This window comes from Mastigoproctus giganteus, chromosome 11 (genome assembly GCF_048544385.1).
Source record: "Mastigoproctus giganteus isolate SK-2022 chromosome 11, ASM4854438v1, whole genome shotgun sequence".
NCBI lineage: Eukaryota > Metazoa > Arthropoda > Arachnida > Uropygi > Thelyphonidae > Mastigoproctus > Mastigoproctus giganteus.
This window is the reverse complement of record NC_143585.1, coordinates 129,025,756-129,048,380: the sequence shown is the minus strand read 5'-3', so window position 1 is coordinate 129,048,380 and position 22,625 is coordinate 129,025,756. Positions and strand designations below refer to the sequence as shown.

Here is a 22,625-nt window from a genome sequence, read left to right as displayed (position 1 = left end):
TCAGCTGCCTTTTTATGTAAATAAGTCCTCACAAGGCCAATAAAGATATTAAAAGTCACAACGTTTCTTTATCCCTCTGAACCTAACTATGGACAGTGTTAATGAGCTAAAAGGATTGCACACTGATTTTATTCAAATAAAACTGACTAAACACAATTCTGCTCAAATCCTGAGGCTAAAATGTTTTCAAAAGCTGTCTGTTTATACACATTACTTCCAGCTTGCTGCCTTTGCAACCAACAGGAAGTAATGTATGTAAACAAATAATGAAAATGTTTAGTCAGGTGATTCAGTAAAATTTTTTTGTCAATAAAGGCGATTTAAGTAAATTACTATACTTTAAAATAATCAAACCAATTCAAAATTGATTCTATCTGTAATAATGATCACGAGTCCTGAATCTTGGATAAAAAAAAAATCACAATATTCACATATAATTTCGCAATCAATATTTTATTAACCAAATTAGTAAGAAAATGTCCTATGATTAAATTAAGGAAAACCAGAACATTTTACTTGCATTAGTTTTTTAAACAATGAGTTAAAAAAGTTCAATTTTTGAATTGTGGAATACTACTCTCTAGTGACACAGATCATTCTTACTCTGTGCCCTTCATTGGTACCATTTTTATCTTCTCATAAAACATTCACAGCAGGAATAAGTGAAAAATTGCAGAGCCTTCATTAAATGGCTGAAGATTATAGTTGTACAATGTATTATATAGCAATTATGAAAATTCATTATCTCTTAAACGTGATTTGATTTCCTTTTTTTTTTTTTTTTTTTGTTAACTGTCTGATTTTGGACGTCACTGATGATTTAATGCAACATAATAACACTATGCATTTTTTTTTTTTTTAAATATATGAACGTAATGTAACAACTGTTTAGTAAAGGTATATATGCCTTTTTGCAAATTTTGAGTCTGCATATTTTTGAATTTGGTTTTGTAATTGCAGACAATTACAACCAAACAAATTAACTTTGCACTAATATATATCTGAATATCTGAATAATACTACAACAAAATATTACATTACCAAGTAAATAAAACCAATAATCATGAGATAAAATAAAACGGTTAACATAATAATGTTAATTTGTTGTTGCATATTGTTGTATAACAATAATGCATTTTCAGACAAGATGCATTATTGATGAGCAAGGATGATGATCACCTCGACAACCTCTAACCAATATGAATTTTAAGTGTTTCTTAACACTGTGAGAGGTTGTTAAACAGCAAAAGTTGAAAGGCTTTGAAATAAAGATAACTCATATAAATAAACTTCCACTGCCAGAGGAATTTACAACTTAACTGTTTTATTGCAGTAAATTTTATATAATATAATGTAGATAAAGCTTTTGAATTTATTTAATAAGACAATCTGTTAGCAACTTATTAATAAGACAATCTATTTATAACAATGCCTAATGGCATTTTTATAATTAAACAGTACATGATTAATATATATATTTTAGTGCAAACGAGGAAAATCACATTTTAACCTTCATTTGGCATCCACAGATTGGAATAACTCCAGCTAGTATTATAGTTAGGTCAGGCTGGTGTGTGTTAAGCACCAAAGCAATAAGGACCATGAGGCACCATAATATGGTATATATATGTTACGGTAAATTTGATTAATCTGGTGATTATGAATAATTACCGATTAATACGTATAATCGCCAATAATATTGGAGAATTTAATAAATATATAGCAATTTATTAAATATACCGGTCATTTTACATATTCTCCAGCGCTCGCTGGTGTATTTGATAAATAGGACAGAGAAATCATATGAATGAAATGTAGGGAAGTGCTTCTGTGCACTGTCGAGCCGACTAGCCGCTTCTAAAACCTATAATATACCGCCATTTAGTTAGTGCAGTGCTGTTTGGCTGAACAAGAATGACCACTGTGTCTACATTTCTACCGTGCAACATACAACAACACATCAGCATTTAGTTAGTGCAGCATTGTCGGGCTGAACTAGAACGACCACTGAGTCTGCATTCTTACCATTTAATGCAACATTATACTTATAGATAAAGTTAAACGTATTTAATTTAATTTTTATTTTTATTTTTTTCTTGTTAGTTGTTGGCGCATCGGCTTCTGTGGCCATAATGCACCTCCCAAAGTTTTTGCATTTACTCTGATCCAAGCCCGAGGCGGGATTTGAACCTGCGACCTTTAGGTTGCCAGGCAGGCACTTTACTCACCCGGCTAGCCCGGTCGGCATTTAGTTTATGTCCATAGGTAAGTTTTCTTTGAAAAACAATTAGAAATTAACATGTAAAAAAATGAAAATTTTTGTAGTTTGCCAAAGTGTAACGGTTATGGATACCATTGAAAGAATGAAAGAAAGTTTTACATCAAATTTAACGAAAGTAATAGAAACAAAATGCAGTAACAAAGGTTTTATAATGAAAGAAAAATATATACAGCTGATAAATGACATTTTTGCACTAAAACTGAAAACCACAGGGAAAACTCCAGCAGATTACCAAAGACTCAAGCGATATGATATAATTAAAGTAGGTGATTGTAATAAATTGATTTACCCTGTTCAAGAAAATAACCAAAGCATAAAATATTATGTCTGCACTGAGGAAATTTTTGATACAATACATAATATTCATATAGCTATTGATTGGCCATGGGAGAAGAAATCGGATGATGAACGAAATTCAAAAAAAAGTATAAAAATATAACCACTGAGTCTGTAATGGTATATTTAAACTAATGTGAGCCTTGTCAGAAGAAAAGTAAAGTTCCTAAAAAAGGCTTAGTGGTTAAGCCAATGGTGTTTAACGAAATGAATAGTAGGTGTCAGGTAGACCTGATTGATACGCAAAGTCAGCAAGATAAGGGATACAAATTTATTCTCGTATATCAAAGACCACCTAACAAAATGTGTACAATTGCGTCCCTTAAAAAGAAATGTGCTGAAGAAGTTGCTTATGTTTTATTGGATATATTTACTATTTTTGGAGCTCCTTCTATCCTTCAAAGCGATAATGGTCGCAAATTCGCGAATAAAGTTATCGAAGAATTATGTTCTTCTTGGGAAGAACTCAAAATCGTACATGGTAAACCTCGGCACAGCCAGAGTCAAGGTTCTGTTGAACGTGCAAACCAGGACATAGAGAATATATTGAGTACATGGCTAGAAACTAATGAAACACGCAACTGGAGTGAAGGATTACGATTTGTTCAATTAATGAAAAATAGAGCATATCACCAAGGAATTAAATGCAGTCCCTATGAAGCTATGTTTGGTTCTCCCATTAAAATTAGCCTCAAAACCTCATGGCTTCCCAAAGTTGTTGTTAATTTAAAAGAAGAGGAAGAACTAGAAAACATAATGAAGCAATTTAAAAATGATCATATGATAGAGAAGGAATCAAATATTTATGATTCTGGAGAGATTGCAGGAGACACTAGCATAAAGAGTACTGAAATTGAAAATGACAAAATAATGGAGAATGTTGAAGAGAATATGGAGAACATTGAGGAGAATAAGGAGAATATTAAAGAGAATAACAAGGAATTGTATAATATTGTTGCGAATAGGAAAGCACAAATATATAGAAAACATAAAATAGTAAAAGAAAATCTAAAAATACAAGCTAAAAAAAGATAAACGGGTCTAACAAAAAGTTTCCTAGTGGAAAAGTAGGTGATACGGTACGTATAAGAATTCCTGATGTTGACAGAGCCAGAAGCGACTCAAGAAATTGCTTGGCAGTTATTATGGATATTGACAATAGTGGACTATATAAATTGGGTACAAAGAAAGGGAAATTGGCCAACGTTTATACCAGAAATGAGTTTTCTATATGCCATGAAAAATTTATAAATGTTGCGGAAGTTCCAGACTCAGAATTATCTTTGCGGGAGTGTGTTAAGAAGTTTTCCATATTTGGTGGTCAAGGTTACAAAAAATGTAATTGTAAAGGGATATGCAATAGTAATAAACGTTGTTGTAGAAATAGTAACAAACTGTGCAATTCAAAATGTCATCATAGTTTATCTTGTAATAATAAATAACATTAAACTTTGATTTTTTTTTTGTATTCTGTTGGTATCTAATTTCAATTAATCAATATTATCAGTAAACATTGGAGATTATTCATAATATCTGGTATGTTTGATAAATTAAGCATATTCTCCAATATTATTGGGAATTATACATAATAGCCAGTAATTATGCATACTTTCCAATTTATCATATTGCCCGTAACATATATATATTATTTGTAAATTATATGCATTCTATGGTCAATTTGCCTATTTGCTAGATAAAAAAAAAAAACAAGTTTCCAGGAGAAAATTCCACACAACACTTGCCCGAGGCCAATTAACTCAATTATGTTGTGAAAAGAGCGATCTGCAAGGACTAGTAATAGTGGAATGACGATAGTTGATATTGGGCAGTAAAATCCAAATGCAGGACAACCACAACAGGTGATACAGCAATCAATGTGTATTAAATAAAACAAAGACAAAATTTGAAGTAACTATAAAACTAATGCTAATTACCATCTTTACACTTTGATAAGCTCAACATCTCTCAATGCATGAAATAACAAGTAATTAACTTAATTACTATCTATTTCTGCATACACCTTATACCAGTATTACATAGGTCTGACTATAAAAGCTGTGAATAATAGTTTTAATAGGGGCAACATCATTAAGTAAATAATTTTACTTAATGGTGTTACCCCTAGACCAGAGGTTCCCAAACTTTTTCGGTTCATGGTGCCCTTAGTGTCTCGGTAATTTTTTCACGGCACCCCTAGGCCAAAAGAAATACCGAAGGGTTCCGTTTATTAAGTAGTTAGGTCCAAACAACTTAATAAGTAATGTTGAAACTGTGAACTACCTCGAGCTAGTAGTTCGCACAGTGTCCGACAGATGTCGAGTATCGCTGTGTTTCCCTTGAAAATTTAATATATCCTGCGGTGCACAGTTTGGGAACTGCTGCCCTAGATATGTTTATCAATAAGGTAAAGACTATAATTAGCACTAGTTTCGTAATTATTTCAAATTTATCTTATTTTAATACATGTTGTGAGTGTGCAGCGTTTCAGTCAGGTATTGCTATCCAATATCAACTATCATCATTTCTATAATAACAGCTGGAGTTATTCTGATGTGTTGTGTATTTATATATATATAATTATATATTTAATTATATTATAATTATAACAATTATAACTTATAATTACGCACGCGCATGGCATGTCAAAATTATGTTACCACTTATATGGAAAGAACATTTGAATTTTTTTTTTTTTTTTTTTTTCAGATATAATGGCAGATAAGTTAATGCTAGAAGAAAGAGGAGTGGTGGCAATCCTGATGGAAGTGTTTCGTTCTCCAACCATAGTCCACAACAAGTTCCAAGAACAATTTCAACGAGACCCACCAAGCCGTTTAACAATTTATCGTATGTACGAGAAGTTTGTTCGAACTGGCTCAGTTGTGGACAACTACAAAGGTAATGCCGGACGTCCCAGAACAGGTAGAAGTGAAATGAACATTGCTATTGTTCAGCTATCAATTCTGAACAGTCAGGAAAGTCTACCAAACGATGCAGCTGAAACAGGGATTTCACAGAAAACTGTGTGGAGAATTTTAACATTTTAACGCGGGACCTTAGAATGCACCCGTACCATATCTAACTCGTCCAAGCATTGACAGAAGGTCAAACATGTTCATGTGGAATGCTGCCAGATTTTAGCAGAAATGGCAAACATCCAACTAGACATTGTGTATCAGGTGGTGTTCAGTGATGAAGCCACTTTTCACATTAACGGTCGAATTGACACAACACAATCTTTTGGGGTACCAAAAATCCACGAGTACTTCGTGAGGATGAACGTGCCGCCCCAAAGGTGAATGTCTGGTGTGCTGTTACTGCTGCTAGTGTAATTGGACTTTACTTTTTTGACACCTCAACAGTGAATTTTGAATCCTACTTACATATGTTGCAGTCCTACGCTATCAATGAACTTCCCCTGATAATATGCTCAGCGGAGTATTTTCAACAGGACAGTGCACTTGCACATTTTGGTCATATTGTTTGTGATTTCCTAGATAACACATTTCCATGAAGATGGATAGGAAGATGTAGATCTTTGCAATGGTCTCCCCCACTCCCCTGATCTGACGACCTGCAACTTCTGGTTGTGGGGTATTGTGAAAGAGAGAGAGAGTGTACAGCACGAAAGTTCGGAATATCAATGGACTCAAGGAAAGAATTATGAATGTGGTAACATCTACTCTCAGAGAATTACGCGTCAGGGCGTTAAATGCTACTTTCAATCATTTCCTATTGTGTGTTGATAACAATGAACAACAGGTTGAGACCTTACATACATAATATTCCACATATACAATGCAATAAATGTTGATTAAAATAAATGTTTTTTCCATATAAGTGTTAACATAATTTTGACATACCCTGTATACACAACACAAATGCACATTTACAGTCTCAAGCATTTATTTATTTATTCTTCTCATCTACTTTCCATAAAGAGGGTGTTACCTAAAGATATTAACTAGTAGTTCTTCCAGAGTTTTCTTTGGTTTTTTACTCTCAGCTGCCAAGTATATCACTTGATTGTATGGTTTTCACAGTATAGAGCCACAACCTTCCAAATCCATGCCCTTAGGCAGATTTAGTAATTACTGAAATTCGATGTCCCTTTCTTTCTTTTTTAGATTCTTGTGACTTGTGGTTTTGGATGAGATGTCCATATCTGTGAATTTTACCCCTGAACCATGACCACTCTGATTAGGTTTATTGATGTTTCACTATATCAGATGTTTATTGATGTTACAGCTCCATGAAGATACTGAAAGTCACTTTCAATACTTTTCAAAGAGAATCCTCATTCATTCTATAAATTAAATCCCATTTCTGAGGACTGTTACAACTTGCTAATGATGTCAGCCGAGTCCTTTGATCAACACTTTGAAGCTGATATTATGTTTACAAGGTCTGATTTATGACTTGGGGGAAAGTGTAGTTCCTTGTGTCTATCATTAGGATGAAACATTTTTGGTGGCTTGGCTTTCATGTTTGTTTATACTGTAAACAAGGATCAATACCTGCTTATTTTTAGATTGACATCTATTTAGTCGAAGATAATTTTTCAAAATAACTATCATGGCATATTTCTTCCATTTGTACTTGACTTACAATAATAACAACAAAAACTTTGTAAGAAATGTCTATTTGCAGGCATATTATAAGCTTCTAAAAATGGAGTGAAGTGATCAACAAACAGAGACTACTCAGGTTATAAATTATTAAAACAAACTATAGCCATTAGAAAAAAAAAAAAAGAAATATTTTGCATGGCAAAGTAAAGAAGGTCCACATTAAGGCAGTAAAAAGAAGGCAAATGAGCAAAATAAGAATTTAGAGCAGCATCTGAAACTAAAGAAAAGGCATTTTGTGACTTTATTATAGAATTAAAATACTTTCATAACATAAAATACTATTAATGTTCTTAAAAAAATAAGTAGTTAATATTTCATACACCAGATTTTATTTCAAATTTTCAAAACTGACACTGCTTATCTCAAAAAAAAAAAAAAAAAAAAAAAAGTGTTTCATGAGTTTTCTTTCTAATTCAGCTGAAGTTGTTGTTTGGTTTTTAGGAGCATTAGCAACTAAGGCTATATTGCTCTGGGAATATGTGGTGGTCATTCCCTGACCTTTCCCCATCCTCCGCATTTGGTGGTGACGGGCTCGAACCCTGGTCTAATCAAGAAGCGTGTGCTACGCACTGCTGCTCCTTCCCACCTGGTTTTCAGCTGAAGTGGATAATGCATATTTAAAACACGTTTATAGGATTCGCATCAATTTCTGTGAAATTGATGCGAATCCTGTAAATGTACGTTTCAAATATGCATTATTCATACACACAAATTCTTCAGTAACTTCGGAAATATTATTTATTTTCTACAGGTAATGGCTAGAAAACATAATATCACATTTATAATGAATAGTGTGATCCATATTATCGGTAACTGCTAATTTAAATCATAATATCAATAACTACTTGCAAAATTCTTGTCAAGATTTCCCCCCTTTTCACAAGAGACACAATGGCAACTGATAAATATGAAAAGTGAACAACAACGAACAAGAGATTGTTAATGACATTGATGAACCATCCTCTTTATCTAAGCTGTTGACAATGTCTTTCACTTTGTCAAAATTTTATGCCCAGTAAAGTGTAGCAGGGATATTCTTGTTTATACTCCGGCAGGACTACCAGGTCAGAGGAGTTTACAATAAATCATAAATACAATCATTAATCGTATTCAGTAGTCACAGGCTTGAACCATGGTATACTCAAAGAGCATACGCTCGGCTATGTCAGGCCTTATCTACATCCCCACCTAGTCCACCTAGTCAAAATGAGTTGAAGTGATAGTTCAAGTTCAGGTGCAACATCCTTGAATGTCTAAGCATCAGGTCTAGTCTATAAAAATCATCTTTCTCTAATCAAGTTCCAAGTTATTTGCAAAGAAACATGAATGTGTGCACTTTTCCAGAAAAGTCTTCAAAGTGGTGTTTTTAAAGATAAAAATACATTAGAGGGTCTGACACCTGATACATTTTTTGTCAAAGCAGTGCTCACAGAAAATGCATCAATCCTCAAGTAAGCTGTAAACGGATGAAAAAATAATGGAAATACCCACGATAAGAGTTACAGTGCACACTAATATGGTGTTGGAGCACCCTTTGCTTTTAAAATAGTTTGTATTATAAGTGAAATAGATTCAAATAAATCTTGAACTGTCTTAGGAATATTGGACCATTCTTCATGGGGGAATGTTTCAAGCTCCATGAATGATGAAGGTGGAGGCAATCTACTTCTCACTCTCCTCTCCAAATATGCCCACAGTGGCTCAATAATGCTTAAGTCTGGTGATTGTGCAGGCTGTGGGAGATGTTTAGCTTCAGTTTCATGTTCCTCAAACAAAGAAAGGCCACATCTGGTTGTTTTATTGGAGCATTATCATCTGAAACATGGCATCGTTTGTGAAAAACAGTGTTTGCACCATGGGAGGAACCTGGTCACTCAGAATATCAAAGTAATCAAGTGTCGCAGTTTTTGTGCTCCTTACACCATTGCGTCCTCTTTTTACCATTACCATTAGTAACTAGTAGTTTGGCAATAGCAGCTGTACCATAAATTTTGCCTTTATGAAGATCTTTCTGAACTGTTTTTCTAGAAACTGGATTGCCAAAACTCGCATTAAGTTCTGCAGTTATTTTTGAGGCAGCAGGTTTTGGGCCTACAATCCTTTTCACTCAGCTTCGATTTTCTTCCCCAATTTCTCCTTGAGTTTGTTTTTCTATACTTGATGAATTCAGACATCACTTTGAATACATTTGCTCTGGATACATTAAACAAATCGGCAGTTTTAGTCACTAAAGGCCCTGATAAACGTGTACTAATAATTTGAATGCTTTGGAATTCAGACAGGTCAGTCATTTCTTCATGTACTTTTTTATATCACCTCTAAATAAACATCAGCTTTTACTGTCTTTTCTTCACAGTAGTCCTGTAAGAAACAAAAAATAAATACATAAATAAATAAATAAAAATAATAATAATAAAATAAATAAATAAAAAAAGAATATCACTGCATATTCATAAATATGTCATATGCCATTACAGAAACCACTTTCATATCAGGTGCTTCCATTATTTTTTCCACTTCCTGTATGCTCCCAAGATTTTTCTTCATGAGCAAAATAATTAGAAAAATTATATTTTTCAAACTATACAATGTCCTTTTTTCCCTGAAATATGTTCCTAAAATTACTACACATTTCGTAGTCCATAGGTGCATATAGTGATGTCTTTATCATTAGCCATATCTTATGGTCAGAACTTCCTGGGTAGATTTCTAAAAAAGCTAAATCTTTTATTTTATTACCATTTCAGAACACACATAAGATTGCAATAAAAAGGACAGCTGCTGAATGAAAACCACAGAGGCAGGAGGCTTTAGTCAATTGCAGTCACTGGTTATTTTAATTAACACAGCTTTTAAAGCATTCATGTGTGAGGAATGGATGGAGGCACCAAATTGCAATTTGATACCAACAAGACAAATGAAGTGACCAACCAGCTCCCAGGTGTGCAAATTGGTGAAAAATTAGTGGAAGTTTCCCTAACTCCAGGCATTTCCCTAACATGAGGCAATTGCATTGTCTTTCAAGAAATATGGAGTAATCAGAAATGTCAGGCCATAACGTCAGTACCGACAAGTATGACTGCAGTAACAACACACAATTAGCATTGTATGAGTAAAAGTTTAATTTTAAACTGATATTTTTTTGTAGGTACTCGTGAATTTTTGTTTCAAATACAGTAACTTCCCAATTATGGAATGTTCAAGTGGACTGGTCTCAAAGAACACTATAAGTGGGAAAGTGTTATAAAATTGGACCCCTTTCTGGAGGCTATTTTTAACATTTCATCACTAATGTTTTGGTAGGTAACACTGATTTTTATTTTATGCAAGATGAAAACCTGAACACTAAATATATTAAATATGCTCATTTGGCACCTTAAGTCTTATTAAAGTAAACATATCTTGAGTATTATAAACACAATAAGTTATATATATAATATTGGTGTACCCATAAATTTAACTACATACGTAGTGTAAAGGCATAATTTAATTTCATCTTATATTGTGGCTGCCTTCATAGAGATACCAGGTATTGCACTATTTCGAATAAATAATGCTCCTCTAGTAGAGTAGACTATTGTTATTTATTCTCAGTGGGCACCATTTTGAAGCTAGTTGGCTTCATCATCGGTGGGCGGGCAGGTACCCTGATAATACAAACATTCCATCACAGTTGCGAAGTCGTTCTACAACATGAGAGATGCAAAATGGTGTACAGAATGATACAGTATTTGAAGATTAAATGTGCAAGGCATAATATGATATGGGTTTAAATTCACTATATAATATCGGTGTAGATACACCATACTTTACCCATAAATTTAACTACATACATAGTGTAAAGGCGTCTAATTTTATCTCATATTGTGGCTGCCTCCATAGCCAGGTGGGCAGGAGCACACGCTTCTTGATTAGACTGGGGTTCAAGCCCGTGACTACCAAATATGGAGGATGCAGAAAGGTCAGGGAATGACCACAGCATATCCCCGGAGCAATATGACCTTAGTTGCTAATGCTCCTAAAAACCAAACAATAACAACAATTGCACTACTTCGAATAAATAACACTCTTCTAGTAGAGGAGACTACTGTTATTTATTCTCATTAGGCACCACCACCCAGACGGCCGTTTCAAAGCTAGCTGGCTTCATCATCGGGCAAGTACTCTGATAATGCACATGCCATCAGGATACCTGCCCGCCCACTGATGATGAAGCCAACTTGCTTTGAAACAGCAGTATGGGTGGTGGTGCCCACTGAGAATAAATAACAGTAATTTCCTCTACTAGAGGAGCGTTATTTATTCGAAGTTGTGCAATACCTGGTATCTCGTTGTGAAGGCAGCCACAATATGAGATAAAATTAAACGATACCAACGATACCTTTACACTACGTATGTAGTTAAATTTATGAGTAAACTACGGTGTACCTACACTGATATTATATAGTCAATTTAAACTCATATCACATAATGCCTTGCGCATTTAATCTTCAAACACAATAAATGTAGTAGTATTAATAAAATAATACCACCATTAATGAAACTGATTAATATCATAATGACAACGTATGTGTGCACACACTGATTACTGTACCAGCAAAAAAGAAGGAGACTGAACAATGTTGATTTAAAAAAAAAAAAAAATTACATTAAATAAAAGATGAGGAGACCAAGCAAATGCAATGATAAGTGGATAGACGATGAGTTATATATTGGTTCTTCTACCTTTTGAAGATTCTGAATTAAATATGAAATAAACACACATCTCCACTGGAAACAATTTCTGTGGAGCAAACAAACTGGATCATAAACAATTTCTAGCATTTAGTTTTGTCATCCCTTTCCCAAAACCAAAAATTAAGAGGAAAAATGGTTTATTTCTTCTTGGGACTTTAATAAATGCATGGTACTTTGTAGGAGTGATAACAGACTCAGAAGAAAGGAGTGTTAGAAACTGGAGGGTGCCGTAAATGGTATTGTTATAATGGAAATTTGTTTAATGTGCAATAAAACACTTTTTTCCCAAAATATACCTTTTCAGGGGGTGCTGCTGCTGTTGTTGTAGTAGTAGGGTTTTAGGAGCAACAGCAAAAAGGCCATATTGCTCTATATATACTGCCTGTAAATTATGTGTTCTATGGTTGATTTTCTGTTTGCTGGAAGGAAAATCCAAGTTTCTGGTTGAAAAGCCATGCTACCCTTGCTTGAGACTGACTAAATCAGCTATGCTGTGAAAAGGGCCCATAAAAATTGCTCATGTCATCAACAGGACTCAAACTTAGGTCTTTTTCTACCCATTGTGGGGAGGACACCGATTCTACTAACTGTGCTACCCATGAGGTCTCAGTGGGTGCATCTTATCATCCAGAAATATGGTAACTAAACATTTTTGAAAAACTATATAAGTAGAGAAAAAATCCGACCAAATCCACAATGTATACATAAAACATTGTCAAACAAGATAGCATGTTCTGTATACACTATTCTCCACACTATATGCGAGCAGAGCCAATAGCTACCCAATGGTCGCTTTGAGCCCATATCAATAAATTTAGCAGGTTCATATCTGCAGGAATGTAAATTCCTAAAATTAAAAATGTTAGCAGCACCACTTATGTAAAAAAAGTTTTTGTAACGTAAGTGCTTGAGATTTACTAAGCAGAAAAAAAAAAAAAATAAATAAATAAACAGAATAATATTCATAAACAGCAGTATTTAATAAAAAAAAAGGTAAAGTGCAGCCATTATCAACCCACTGCAGGATGGAAGCCTCCTCAACAATTCATGATGAAGGAAATGGACCATAAATCTGTCACGCTGGTCCAGTGCGGGTTGGCAGATCGACCATATTCAGCAGTCAGGGGCTTGAACCCTGGTCTACTCAAAAAGCATGTGCTACTGCAATCCCACTCATGACCACTCGGCTACGGAGGCCTGGGTTTTATAATCATTTTAAAAATTTAACCTGTGTGTGCACAGTCATGTTTCAAAACAAAATGCAACTACTGGTGGGCTAAAAAAAAAAAAAAACCCAACCTAAAACTAAATAACAAACTAAAGGAAAAAAAAACATTTTGAAAGTCATATTTTGGTAAGAGGTTACTTAGTTTATCCTAATATTTTTTCCCATAAAGCAAGCCTATGCTGCCACATATACATCATATTTAACCTGCATCAGTGGAATATCTCACGTAATTTTATTCTTAAACTGTGATTCAGGTGTCATTTGCAGAAGTTACTTTGTACTTTTAGTGGACAACTTTATTTTACTTCATCATTCTAAATAATGAAAAGTAACTTGGGTATTTGTACTAATTAATCTTTAAAGACAAATATATCTGTACATCATAATACAAGTGTCTTTATGAACAAGCCAAGCATATATGCAGAAACTGCAAATGGCAAACAATAAATAAAAGTCTAACTTTACTAAATGATTCACTGAACACATTTATGCTTCACGTTTTTTTTTCTTTTTTTTTTTTTTTGCATTCGAGAAATGCAATATTGAATTTATTATTTAATTATGATCATTTGAAGAAAAAAATACTTTTAGCAAGAGCTGTTCACAAGTAATTAAAATACACATTATTCAACAAATAAAACCAATTAAAAATCACTAATTAATTGCACTGTTCTCGAATTCAAAATTGCTGTCTGAACCATTTTGGTGGTCAAGTTATATTTATGACTAGAAATAAGCTAGTTTACAGTACACATATCAACTTTCATAAATATTTACTTTACTTAAAAAAACCATATTGAAAAAAAAAAAAAAAAAAAAAAAAAAGACAGAGGCTCTTAAATATAAACCAGCAAGTCCTTAAATGGTAATAAACAGAGAAGCAAGTTATGACATTTTAGCAATAATCTGATAAACCTCACTTCCAGATAAAAATTTAAATCTATCATGTGAGATTTTCACTTTGTAAATCAAAAATGTTCATATTAGTTATCAGTTGTTTTAGAATTCAAAAAGCAAAACAATTCAATGCTAATAAAGGGAAAAGGTTTAACAAGTATAATTAGGTTTAAAAGAAGTTTAGTTATGATATTTACACAAAGTGAAGCTTTTATTTCTTTTAAACTACTTACACAATTAAACCTATTTACAATATCATTAAATTTCATAATTTCATTTTTTTTCTTTTTACAGGGCTTTTTAAAATACTATCGGTTATATCTATAATCGGTATCATAACAACTTTCTACAAAGATAATTTTTCAGTGTTTTTGGAAGAGGAAGCTCTTGAATTCGAACTGCATTGTCATCATGATAATGGAGATATTGTTGGATGGCTTGTCTACAGAGATGCTTCAAACATTCTGGTTGTGCAGAAACGTACCATCTGTAGAAGTCCTCATCCATATGATAACTTGGTGAAAGAATTTTATGCTGATGAAGCCATGAGGCTAGATTTAAAGAGTCACAGCCATTCATTATTAGAACCTGAAATAAATGGTACATTAAGGGGTTTATATAAGTATATTACATTTAATAAAGAATTTAAACTTATTACAGATTTGAACAACAAATTCATCCTCAAGTTTCTTCTAGGAATTAACTCAGTTTACTAATCACAGAACACAATACAGCCATGATCAGAAGTAACATCTTATTCTGTGATTCAAATGAATTTATTTAATTTTAAACCAATTTAATGCATTGTAACATATTGATGAGTAAGTTGCTGATATACTTCTAGCGTGCTGGAATATATCAATACCACATCCAAAGCAAGGAAGAGGTCACAGCAATTGCACATGTTGAGCTTTCGATATTGTCATTAATTGATGACAATATCGAAAGTTACCTAGACATAAGCATTTAAGGAATTGGAAGATATTTGAGAAGTTAAAGCTTCTTGAATTCATTCCAGGGCAGGAAGAACACAGATCTTATGTACTTGTAAGAGCAAATTGGCACAGTTAAAAATTATAAGAGATCTGAGGAAGCCAGCCTTTTGAAAGCAGAGTTAGCATTTTTAAATAAATGCAAATCAACAAATACCACTCCCAAGTTAGGAGTATCAGTGACTTGGAGCAGGAAGAGGAGGGAGAGTTTTGAATTAGAACATTTTGTTGCATGAGAAGGCTACAAAAATTTCTGTATCAGGAGTTTTATTTCTGTTTTATGTGAAAATTGGGAAAGAAACTGCACAGATTCCAATAAAAACAAGCACATTTTATATAAAAACAAACCTTAATTGATGGCAAATGCTGCTGAAACATCTCACGTTTTCTTTCAGGTACATTGATTGCACGAATACAACAAAAAAGTGGTGTCTTCCATTTCAGATCCATGTAATCAATTTCAGAATTTGCCTGTAGCAAGAGAGTTAAGAATTATAAATTTAATACAAAAGAAAACAGCTTATTTCAAATAATTAGCATATATGCGTTATTAAAATAAGTTTTTTTAAGTAAATAAAAGAAGAATTAAAGGAGTACTTAAATATTTTATTATTATTACTCTGTAAAGAATTTCACAGATTTCGAAATAGAGTGAATCTTAATTTTTCATAGATACATTAACTATGCTTTATTGAACTATTTTTATATCCAAATTTATTCCTGTACAGCACCTTGAGTGAGGATGAAGTACTGTATATAAAAATTCTACTTTATACTTCATATAGAAAGGCTATCATATAATAACTGAAATATAAATTGCCTAAAACGTTGAAATTTGTAAGAACCAAAAAATACAAACTGAAATACAATGAAAAGCAACAGATGGAAAAGTGTGCCAGGTAGCAAAGCAACTTAAAAACCAAGCAAAAGTCTAATTTTTAAGTTATGGGAAGAAATGAAGACTGAAATAATGAGAGCACACTCATGCTAACTTGAAAAAAAAGCAAGAAAAGCCTGTTGTATTAGAGTGATGAAATTCAACAAACACAGCAAAGAGTAAAACCTGAAATAAGATATTGTGCACAATGGTTGACAGAAATGACATTTTGCATATAAAATTAAAAATAAAATACACTGAGTGATCACTGAATTATGACCACCCCTATGAAAATTGAATGCGACCCATTGACCACGTGAAGTACGAGAGTGCAGAGTTAGTCGACTTACGTAGCATAGATAAGGTGTCAGTGGTTCAGTAGGTAGTAAAATTCCGAGCGTGATGGGTAAAAGGAAGGATTTATCAGACTTTAACAAAGGACAGATTGTGGGTGCTCGATGAGCTGGTGCTTCGATTTCCCAAACGACTGAACTGGTGGAGTGTTTGAGAGCCGCTGTGGTTAAAGTGTACCAGGACTAGCATCAAAATGGTCAAACAACAACCCAACAGCAAAACTGCAAAGGTCAGCGAAAGATTGACGTTAGAGGTGAGCGCCGGGTCAGACGACTCATATAGGCGAACAGGTGCAGCACTGTTGAAAAGTTGACTATCCAATACAACATGGGCCAACCCAGAACAATATCTGGCATGACCATGCGTTGCACACTCGCACGTATGGGCTATACCAGCAGACGACCATATGGCATCCTCTCCTAACCAAGGTTAATCAGCGTAAAAGATCTGATTGGTGCAAAGAGCATGCAAGTTGGATGTTAGAAGACTGGAAGAAGATGTGCTGGTTGGATGAGTCACATTATTTACTCCACACCATGGATGGTCGTGTACGGATTTGGCATCAACAACAACAACATGAGGCTCTTCATCCATCATGCATGGTATCAAAAGTGCAGGCCGGTGGAGGCAGTTGTATGGTGTGGGGCATGTTTCACTGGCAGGAACTAGGACCCCTGGTGCATGTGGAACAACGTATTTTATGTCCACTATGTCCACTGGTCTCCACTAGTGGACATAGTGTTTTTGTCAAGCAGTTCCCCACAAATCCGCGTTGAGTACTCTGTGATGTATACAATGTTGCAAGGCCAGTCAGTGTGGGTTATGTGTGAGCAGTATGTTGTTTGACTGGCCTCTTAGTTACTGGGAGGAGCGATCACCATGGAAGGAGCCTTTCAGCATCCATCTACCGGCACGAGGAGCCGGGCCAGGAAGGTAGAAGGAACGCCTGACGGGCTCACTCCCCACTTGCAAAGCTAGAGAGGAGAGAGGCCAAGTTAGAGGAACGGAGTGAGTTGGATAGGAAAGGTAAGAAAAGAGGAAGGAAGCAAGGGTAGGCAGAGCGGAAAGCTACACCCAGCAGAGGGCCAATCGGCCAGATGATCCCACACCTGTCAGTTGACCAGCGTCAGCAGAGCCCCTTCAATGAGGATTCATCGAGGGTGGTTAAAATCCCACCTGGGGAGTATTCCAGGCCAGCAAAAGAGCCCGAAAGCATCTAATCCCATGCCGACGGAGAGGCGGTGTCAGCAAGGAGCTTCACGGAGAAGAGATGAAGGCAGGAATCCCATTGGTTTATTCCCTGCAGAGAGAAGTGTCGGCGTCGGAAAGGATCTCTGGTGGAAGCTGTGTCAAGGGAAGTTGAGAATCGCCCGGTGAAGTCTTCTAGGAGCAGCAGAGAACATGTTGGAGCATTGCAGTGGAAGATGAAGTTACTGTGGATGGACAGGAATAAAAAAAAAAAAATAATAATAAAATAAAAAAATGAGGTAGCCCTCGAGTGGCCACATAATAGAAACTTGATGGCATGATTGCAATGGTGCATCGTGTGAAGTAGAGAATCATTACTGGGTTTGGTATATCCTTATGGCTGACAAGTTATTTAATTTCTGGTGTGATTGGCAGTGGGGAAGCTAGTCAACAGAATGAGCTGCGGTGGTCATAGGTGTGCCAGTTGGTGGTTGTGAGTGATAGTGGCGTCTGTTGAAGACCGCGGTGGCATAGGTCGAGAATGCTTTGTAGGCTTCTTCTAATTCCAATACCCTAGCCTCTGGATGGATTGTCAGTGCACTGAGGGCCAGAAGAAGCTGGTTGTGGTGGTCAAGATAGATCGGACAGGAGTGCATCACGTGGTTCCAGTCCTCTGACTCTCCACAGATGCAAAAAGCATCCTCAGCCAGACCAAAGTCGAGAAGACACCTTTTAAATGATACATGACGTTAGGGTAGAACCAGTTGCAACGTCATTTGTTGAGAAAGGTGATATCCGGAATAAAGAGTTTAGAAATTTCACCTGTTGATGAGCTATTCCATCGTGTCTGCCAGTTCAGTCCACACACGGGGTCATCTCATGTTTGATGTTAGTGTCTGTACATGTTTTAATGGTGAGTATTTCAACCTCTTTATTCTTCTTGATGGCATGAGAGAGGCCAAAGTATATGACATGGAGATCTAGGGGTAAGCATCCAGTAAGAATTTGTAGTGCAGCGGTTGACGTGGTCCGACATGCACGAGTCATTTGCAGCATCATAAGCCGCTGTACCTGAAGGATCAGACGTTGCATTCTTACTATCTTCATCCTGTTATACCAAACTGCGGCGCCATATGTGACAATGAGAATAAATACAGCTGTGTAAAGATGTAAAACCCGGCTTTTGAGGCCCCAGTCTTTGCGGGTGAAGCATGCCAGCATGGCAATATAGGCTTTAATTTTCTCTTTGATGGAACATAGGTGGGGAATGAAAGTTTCTCGATCATCCAGTGTAATACCCAGATATATGACAGTGTGTTGGTTTTTGAGTGATTGCCCTTTATGACGGATGATTGGAGGCCTCCCCACATCCAACTTTCCTTTCGGTAGAACGGTTTTGCTCTTTTCAGTAGAGACAAAGTTTGTTGTTCTCAGCCCACTCGGAAAGGGCAGACAGTACTGCACTGGCCCTAGTTTCTATTGTAGCTCTCGTCGGTCCTTCAACGACGATGACAAGGTCATCAGCATAAGAAGTTTGTGTAACGTTGGGATATATCCTCAGAAGCCAGTCATCCAGGATCATATTCCACACTGCTGGACCAAGGATGGAGCCTTGGGGACAACCTCTGGTAAGTTGTCGGGTGATGGAATGGAACTGTTTTGATGGTTTAGATTTAGATTTGTTTAGATTTTATTGGCGCATTAGCATCTAAGGCTATAATGCGCCAAGACCAGGTAGTTTTGATGGTGAGACATCGGTTAGAGAAGTAGCTCTTGAGGCAGTTGAACAGATTCTGAGAGCAATCAGTGGCCCCGACCCTCTGTAAGATGGCCGCTATCGTCAACTGCTTGCTGACTGTGTACACCCCGCTATGTTACACTTTTTCCCAAATGGCGATGGTGTCTTCCAAGATGACAATGCGCTGACCCATTGGGCACTTGATATGCAGGAATGGTTTCACGAACACAGTTCTGACTTCCAGCATATTGATTGGCCTCCGAACTCCCCCAATACCAATTCCATAGTATGAAAAGTCTAGTAGCTTCCAAGATTAATTCTTTTAATGCTTCTCATTTTGAATTTTCTGTTGGTAATATCATCAGTTGGTCCCACCGTATAGAATTTAAATACTGTCTCAGACCACCGTAGTCACCTTTACGAAAGCAAAAACATTTCCCTTTACCCTTGATGGTAGTTACCTCTTTGAGTAAATCCCATTTCAGCACACTGTGATCACTGCCACCTAGTGGTTCCTTTATCTGCAGATTCTTGATGCATGAAGAATCACTACTGATAATCAGAACAAGAGTATTACTTCCTCTAGTTGCCTCCTGAACATGCTGATGTAGAAAACAATCATCCAATAAATCCACAAAAGCCTTGCTAGTGTGTGAGTGACCAACCCACAAATTCAGTCAATATCCGGGAAATTAAAATCTCTCATAAGACACACTAATTTACTGGCCCACTCTATTTCTCTGCACAATTGCTCATTATACTCATCAGATTCATTAGGCCTATAACACACACCTACTCTCATTTTTCCTTTCCCAGTGCTTATGTCACACCAAACAGACTCAACATTGCATTGTCCACCCACATCAATTGGATGCACTTCCTTAGATTTTATGTGTTTCTTAACTAACAGCATAACCCCTCCCCAGGCATAAATTCAAATTAAGAAAAGACAGATGTAGAATAGATGTGCGGAAATTTGCCTTTAGCCAGCAGGTCGTTAATTGCTGGAACAAACTTCCATCTGTCGTTGTGGAGTTGATAGGTTAAATAAATTTAAGGAGGAACTGGACAGGCATTTGGAGGGAATGGTGTGATTTTTTTTTTTTTTTGGCTGATGCTGCATAAGCTCATACACTTGCTTTCTTGCATCACATGCCACTACTACTACTCCCTTCCTGTCCTATCTATCCTTTCTATCTATCTAATTCCAGTTCTGCACTGCTTATGTCTGTGTGACACCATGTCTCTGATATCCCAACAATATCTGCCTTTGATGTCTTGTTGCAATCTCCTTTATATATGGCAGAACACATTAACTACAGGGCAAAGGCCAGTGAAAAGTAATTATACAAACCAAGTGGAGATTGATCAATTCGGATAAGCAATCAGTCATAAAACTGCTATCTGAAATTAATCCTTTAACAGTACCCATTTTTTTAAAGAAAACATTCCAAAAACTGTCGCCTCTTTTAATCTACTTTCCAATAATTGGTTTGCTTATGAGATTGTCAAGTGTGTTCCACCCTAACAACATTTCTGTTTACAGTCTGACCAAAATCAAATTTATCAAACATAAGCTACCCCTCCAAATGGGATAATCAAGCACCTCCAATGGAGGAGGGTCATTATTTGATTTAAGTACCAACTGTTTATATGTGATTTGTTAAGTCCGACTTAAACCAACTATGTACCCTAACAGTAGTGCTTCCAGTTTGATTTGCCATCTTGAAATAAGATACACTCGAAGCGAAATACAAATTTTTGCGTACGATTTGGAGTCCGGTTTACAAATTTACAATACTCTATTAAAAATCTTCTGAACTAGTAATATCCAATAAACTGTAAAAATCTGTTGACCCAAAATCTTATTCATTAAGAGGAATTCGCATTTCTGAATCGCTGTCATATGCCAGTTTTCATTACGAAAATCAAGGTAATATAAAAGAACTATGATTACTCTCAGAGGAAAAGCTAAAACACATTATTTTAAGGCTACAATTGGCAGTGATCAAATGGCATCAGTAATTATCCCATGGGTAAGAAATCTTCACCTATACATTCATGCAAAAAGTAAAGCAGATGTTGATATTGAATTTATCAAAGTAGAACCATTAAGTGCACAGTAGCCAATTTATACTTACAGCAAAAATATTACTGTTTCACAATAAAACCATACTTCTACAATACATTAGCAAATATCGGTGTTAAAAATAAAATCACTACATCAAATCACATGTGCACAAACCACATATGGGCAGGGACAGTGGCTAAATGAAATAATTCTGTGTATACTACAGAATTGTACTTTTAATAATGACTACTCTTATACCACATGAATATTAAGATAGCTTATTCAGTTAATAACTAAATTCCATCAGACCATATATTGACTGTTGTCGATATATGGTCTGATGATGGGTACCAACAAGGTTCTCAAAACGTCACCTTAATGTATAGGAATTTAGTTATTAACTGAATAAACTATCTTAATGCAGCCACAGGATTTTTAACCAGTGCAGTATGTTTTCAAAAACATTAGATTCCCAATGATTTTATTGTCTATGGATTTTTGTTTGTAACAGCTCTTAAGAATCAACCAATTATGATTATGTTACGAAATATACTGTTGCAGGCTTTGCCAATTTATCTTATTTTATCTTATCTTCCTTCATGGATTAAACGATCTGCCTGTTTGATCTTGAAGAGGTCTGCCCATCTTTTCTTTGGTCTTCCTCTGTCTCTTTTTCCTTTTGTTCTATATGTATAAGCTAATTTAGGGAATCTATTATCTTCCATTCTTTCTATATGTTCGTTCCATCTTTGTCTATATTCTATAATTTTTCCATTAATTGAGTAAATCTTTAATTCCTTTCTAATATTTACGTTTGGTATGTTATCTAATTTTGTACATCCTTTAACATATCTTAAAAATTTCATTTCTGCAGCTTGTATTTTATTAATGTCTCTTTGTTTCGGTATCCACGTTTCAGAACCATAAAGAAGTGTTGGTATTGCCATTACTTTGTAAAATTTCAATTGTGTTTCTTTCCTTGTTTTCTTAGCCAGAGTTCTTTTTATTGTTCCACATATATTTTGAAATTTTGCCAATTTCTGGTTCATATCTTCTTCGACATCATATGTTATATCACATCCTAGATATTTAAAATGTTTTACTTGTTCTAATATTTTACTGTCTATAACTATTTTTGTTCTCACCGTATTTTTCCCTTTAAAAGCCATTGTTCTAGTTTTCATCGTTGATATTTTAACTTTATATTCTTCTGTTATTTGGTTTAATTTAAATACTGCTCTTTGTAAATTATCTTCCCTATCTTGAATAATTACTTGATCATCTGCAAATAACCG

General features: G+C 35.2%; 1 protein-coding gene and 1 pseudogene across 2 annotated transcripts in view; one reads left to right on the top strand and one right to left on the bottom strand.

Moving 5' to 3' along the window:
- The first annotated feature begins 2,824 nt into the window (after positions 1 to 2,824).
- LOC150078424 (KRAB domain-containing protein 2 pseudogene) lies at positions 2,825 to 3,652 on the top strand (annotated as a pseudogene).
- Positions 3,653 to 14,410: 10,758 nt separating this feature from the next.
- LOC150078423 (uncharacterized) overlaps positions 14,411 to 22,625 on the bottom strand; it is an 80,060-nt gene continuing 71,845 nt past the window's right edge. For both annotated transcript variants that reach the window (XM_090384995.1, XM_090384996.1), the window contains exons 6-7: positions 15,451 to 15,573; positions 14,411 to 14,698 (exon numbers count right to left, since the gene is read on the bottom strand). In XM_090384995.1, the coding sequence (XP_090241121.1) occupies positions 14,444 to 14,698; positions 15,451 to 15,573 (378 nt within the window). In that variant the 3' untranslated portion in view covers positions 14,411 to 14,443. The remainder of the gene's footprint in view (positions 14,699 to 15,450; positions 15,574 to 22,625) is intronic.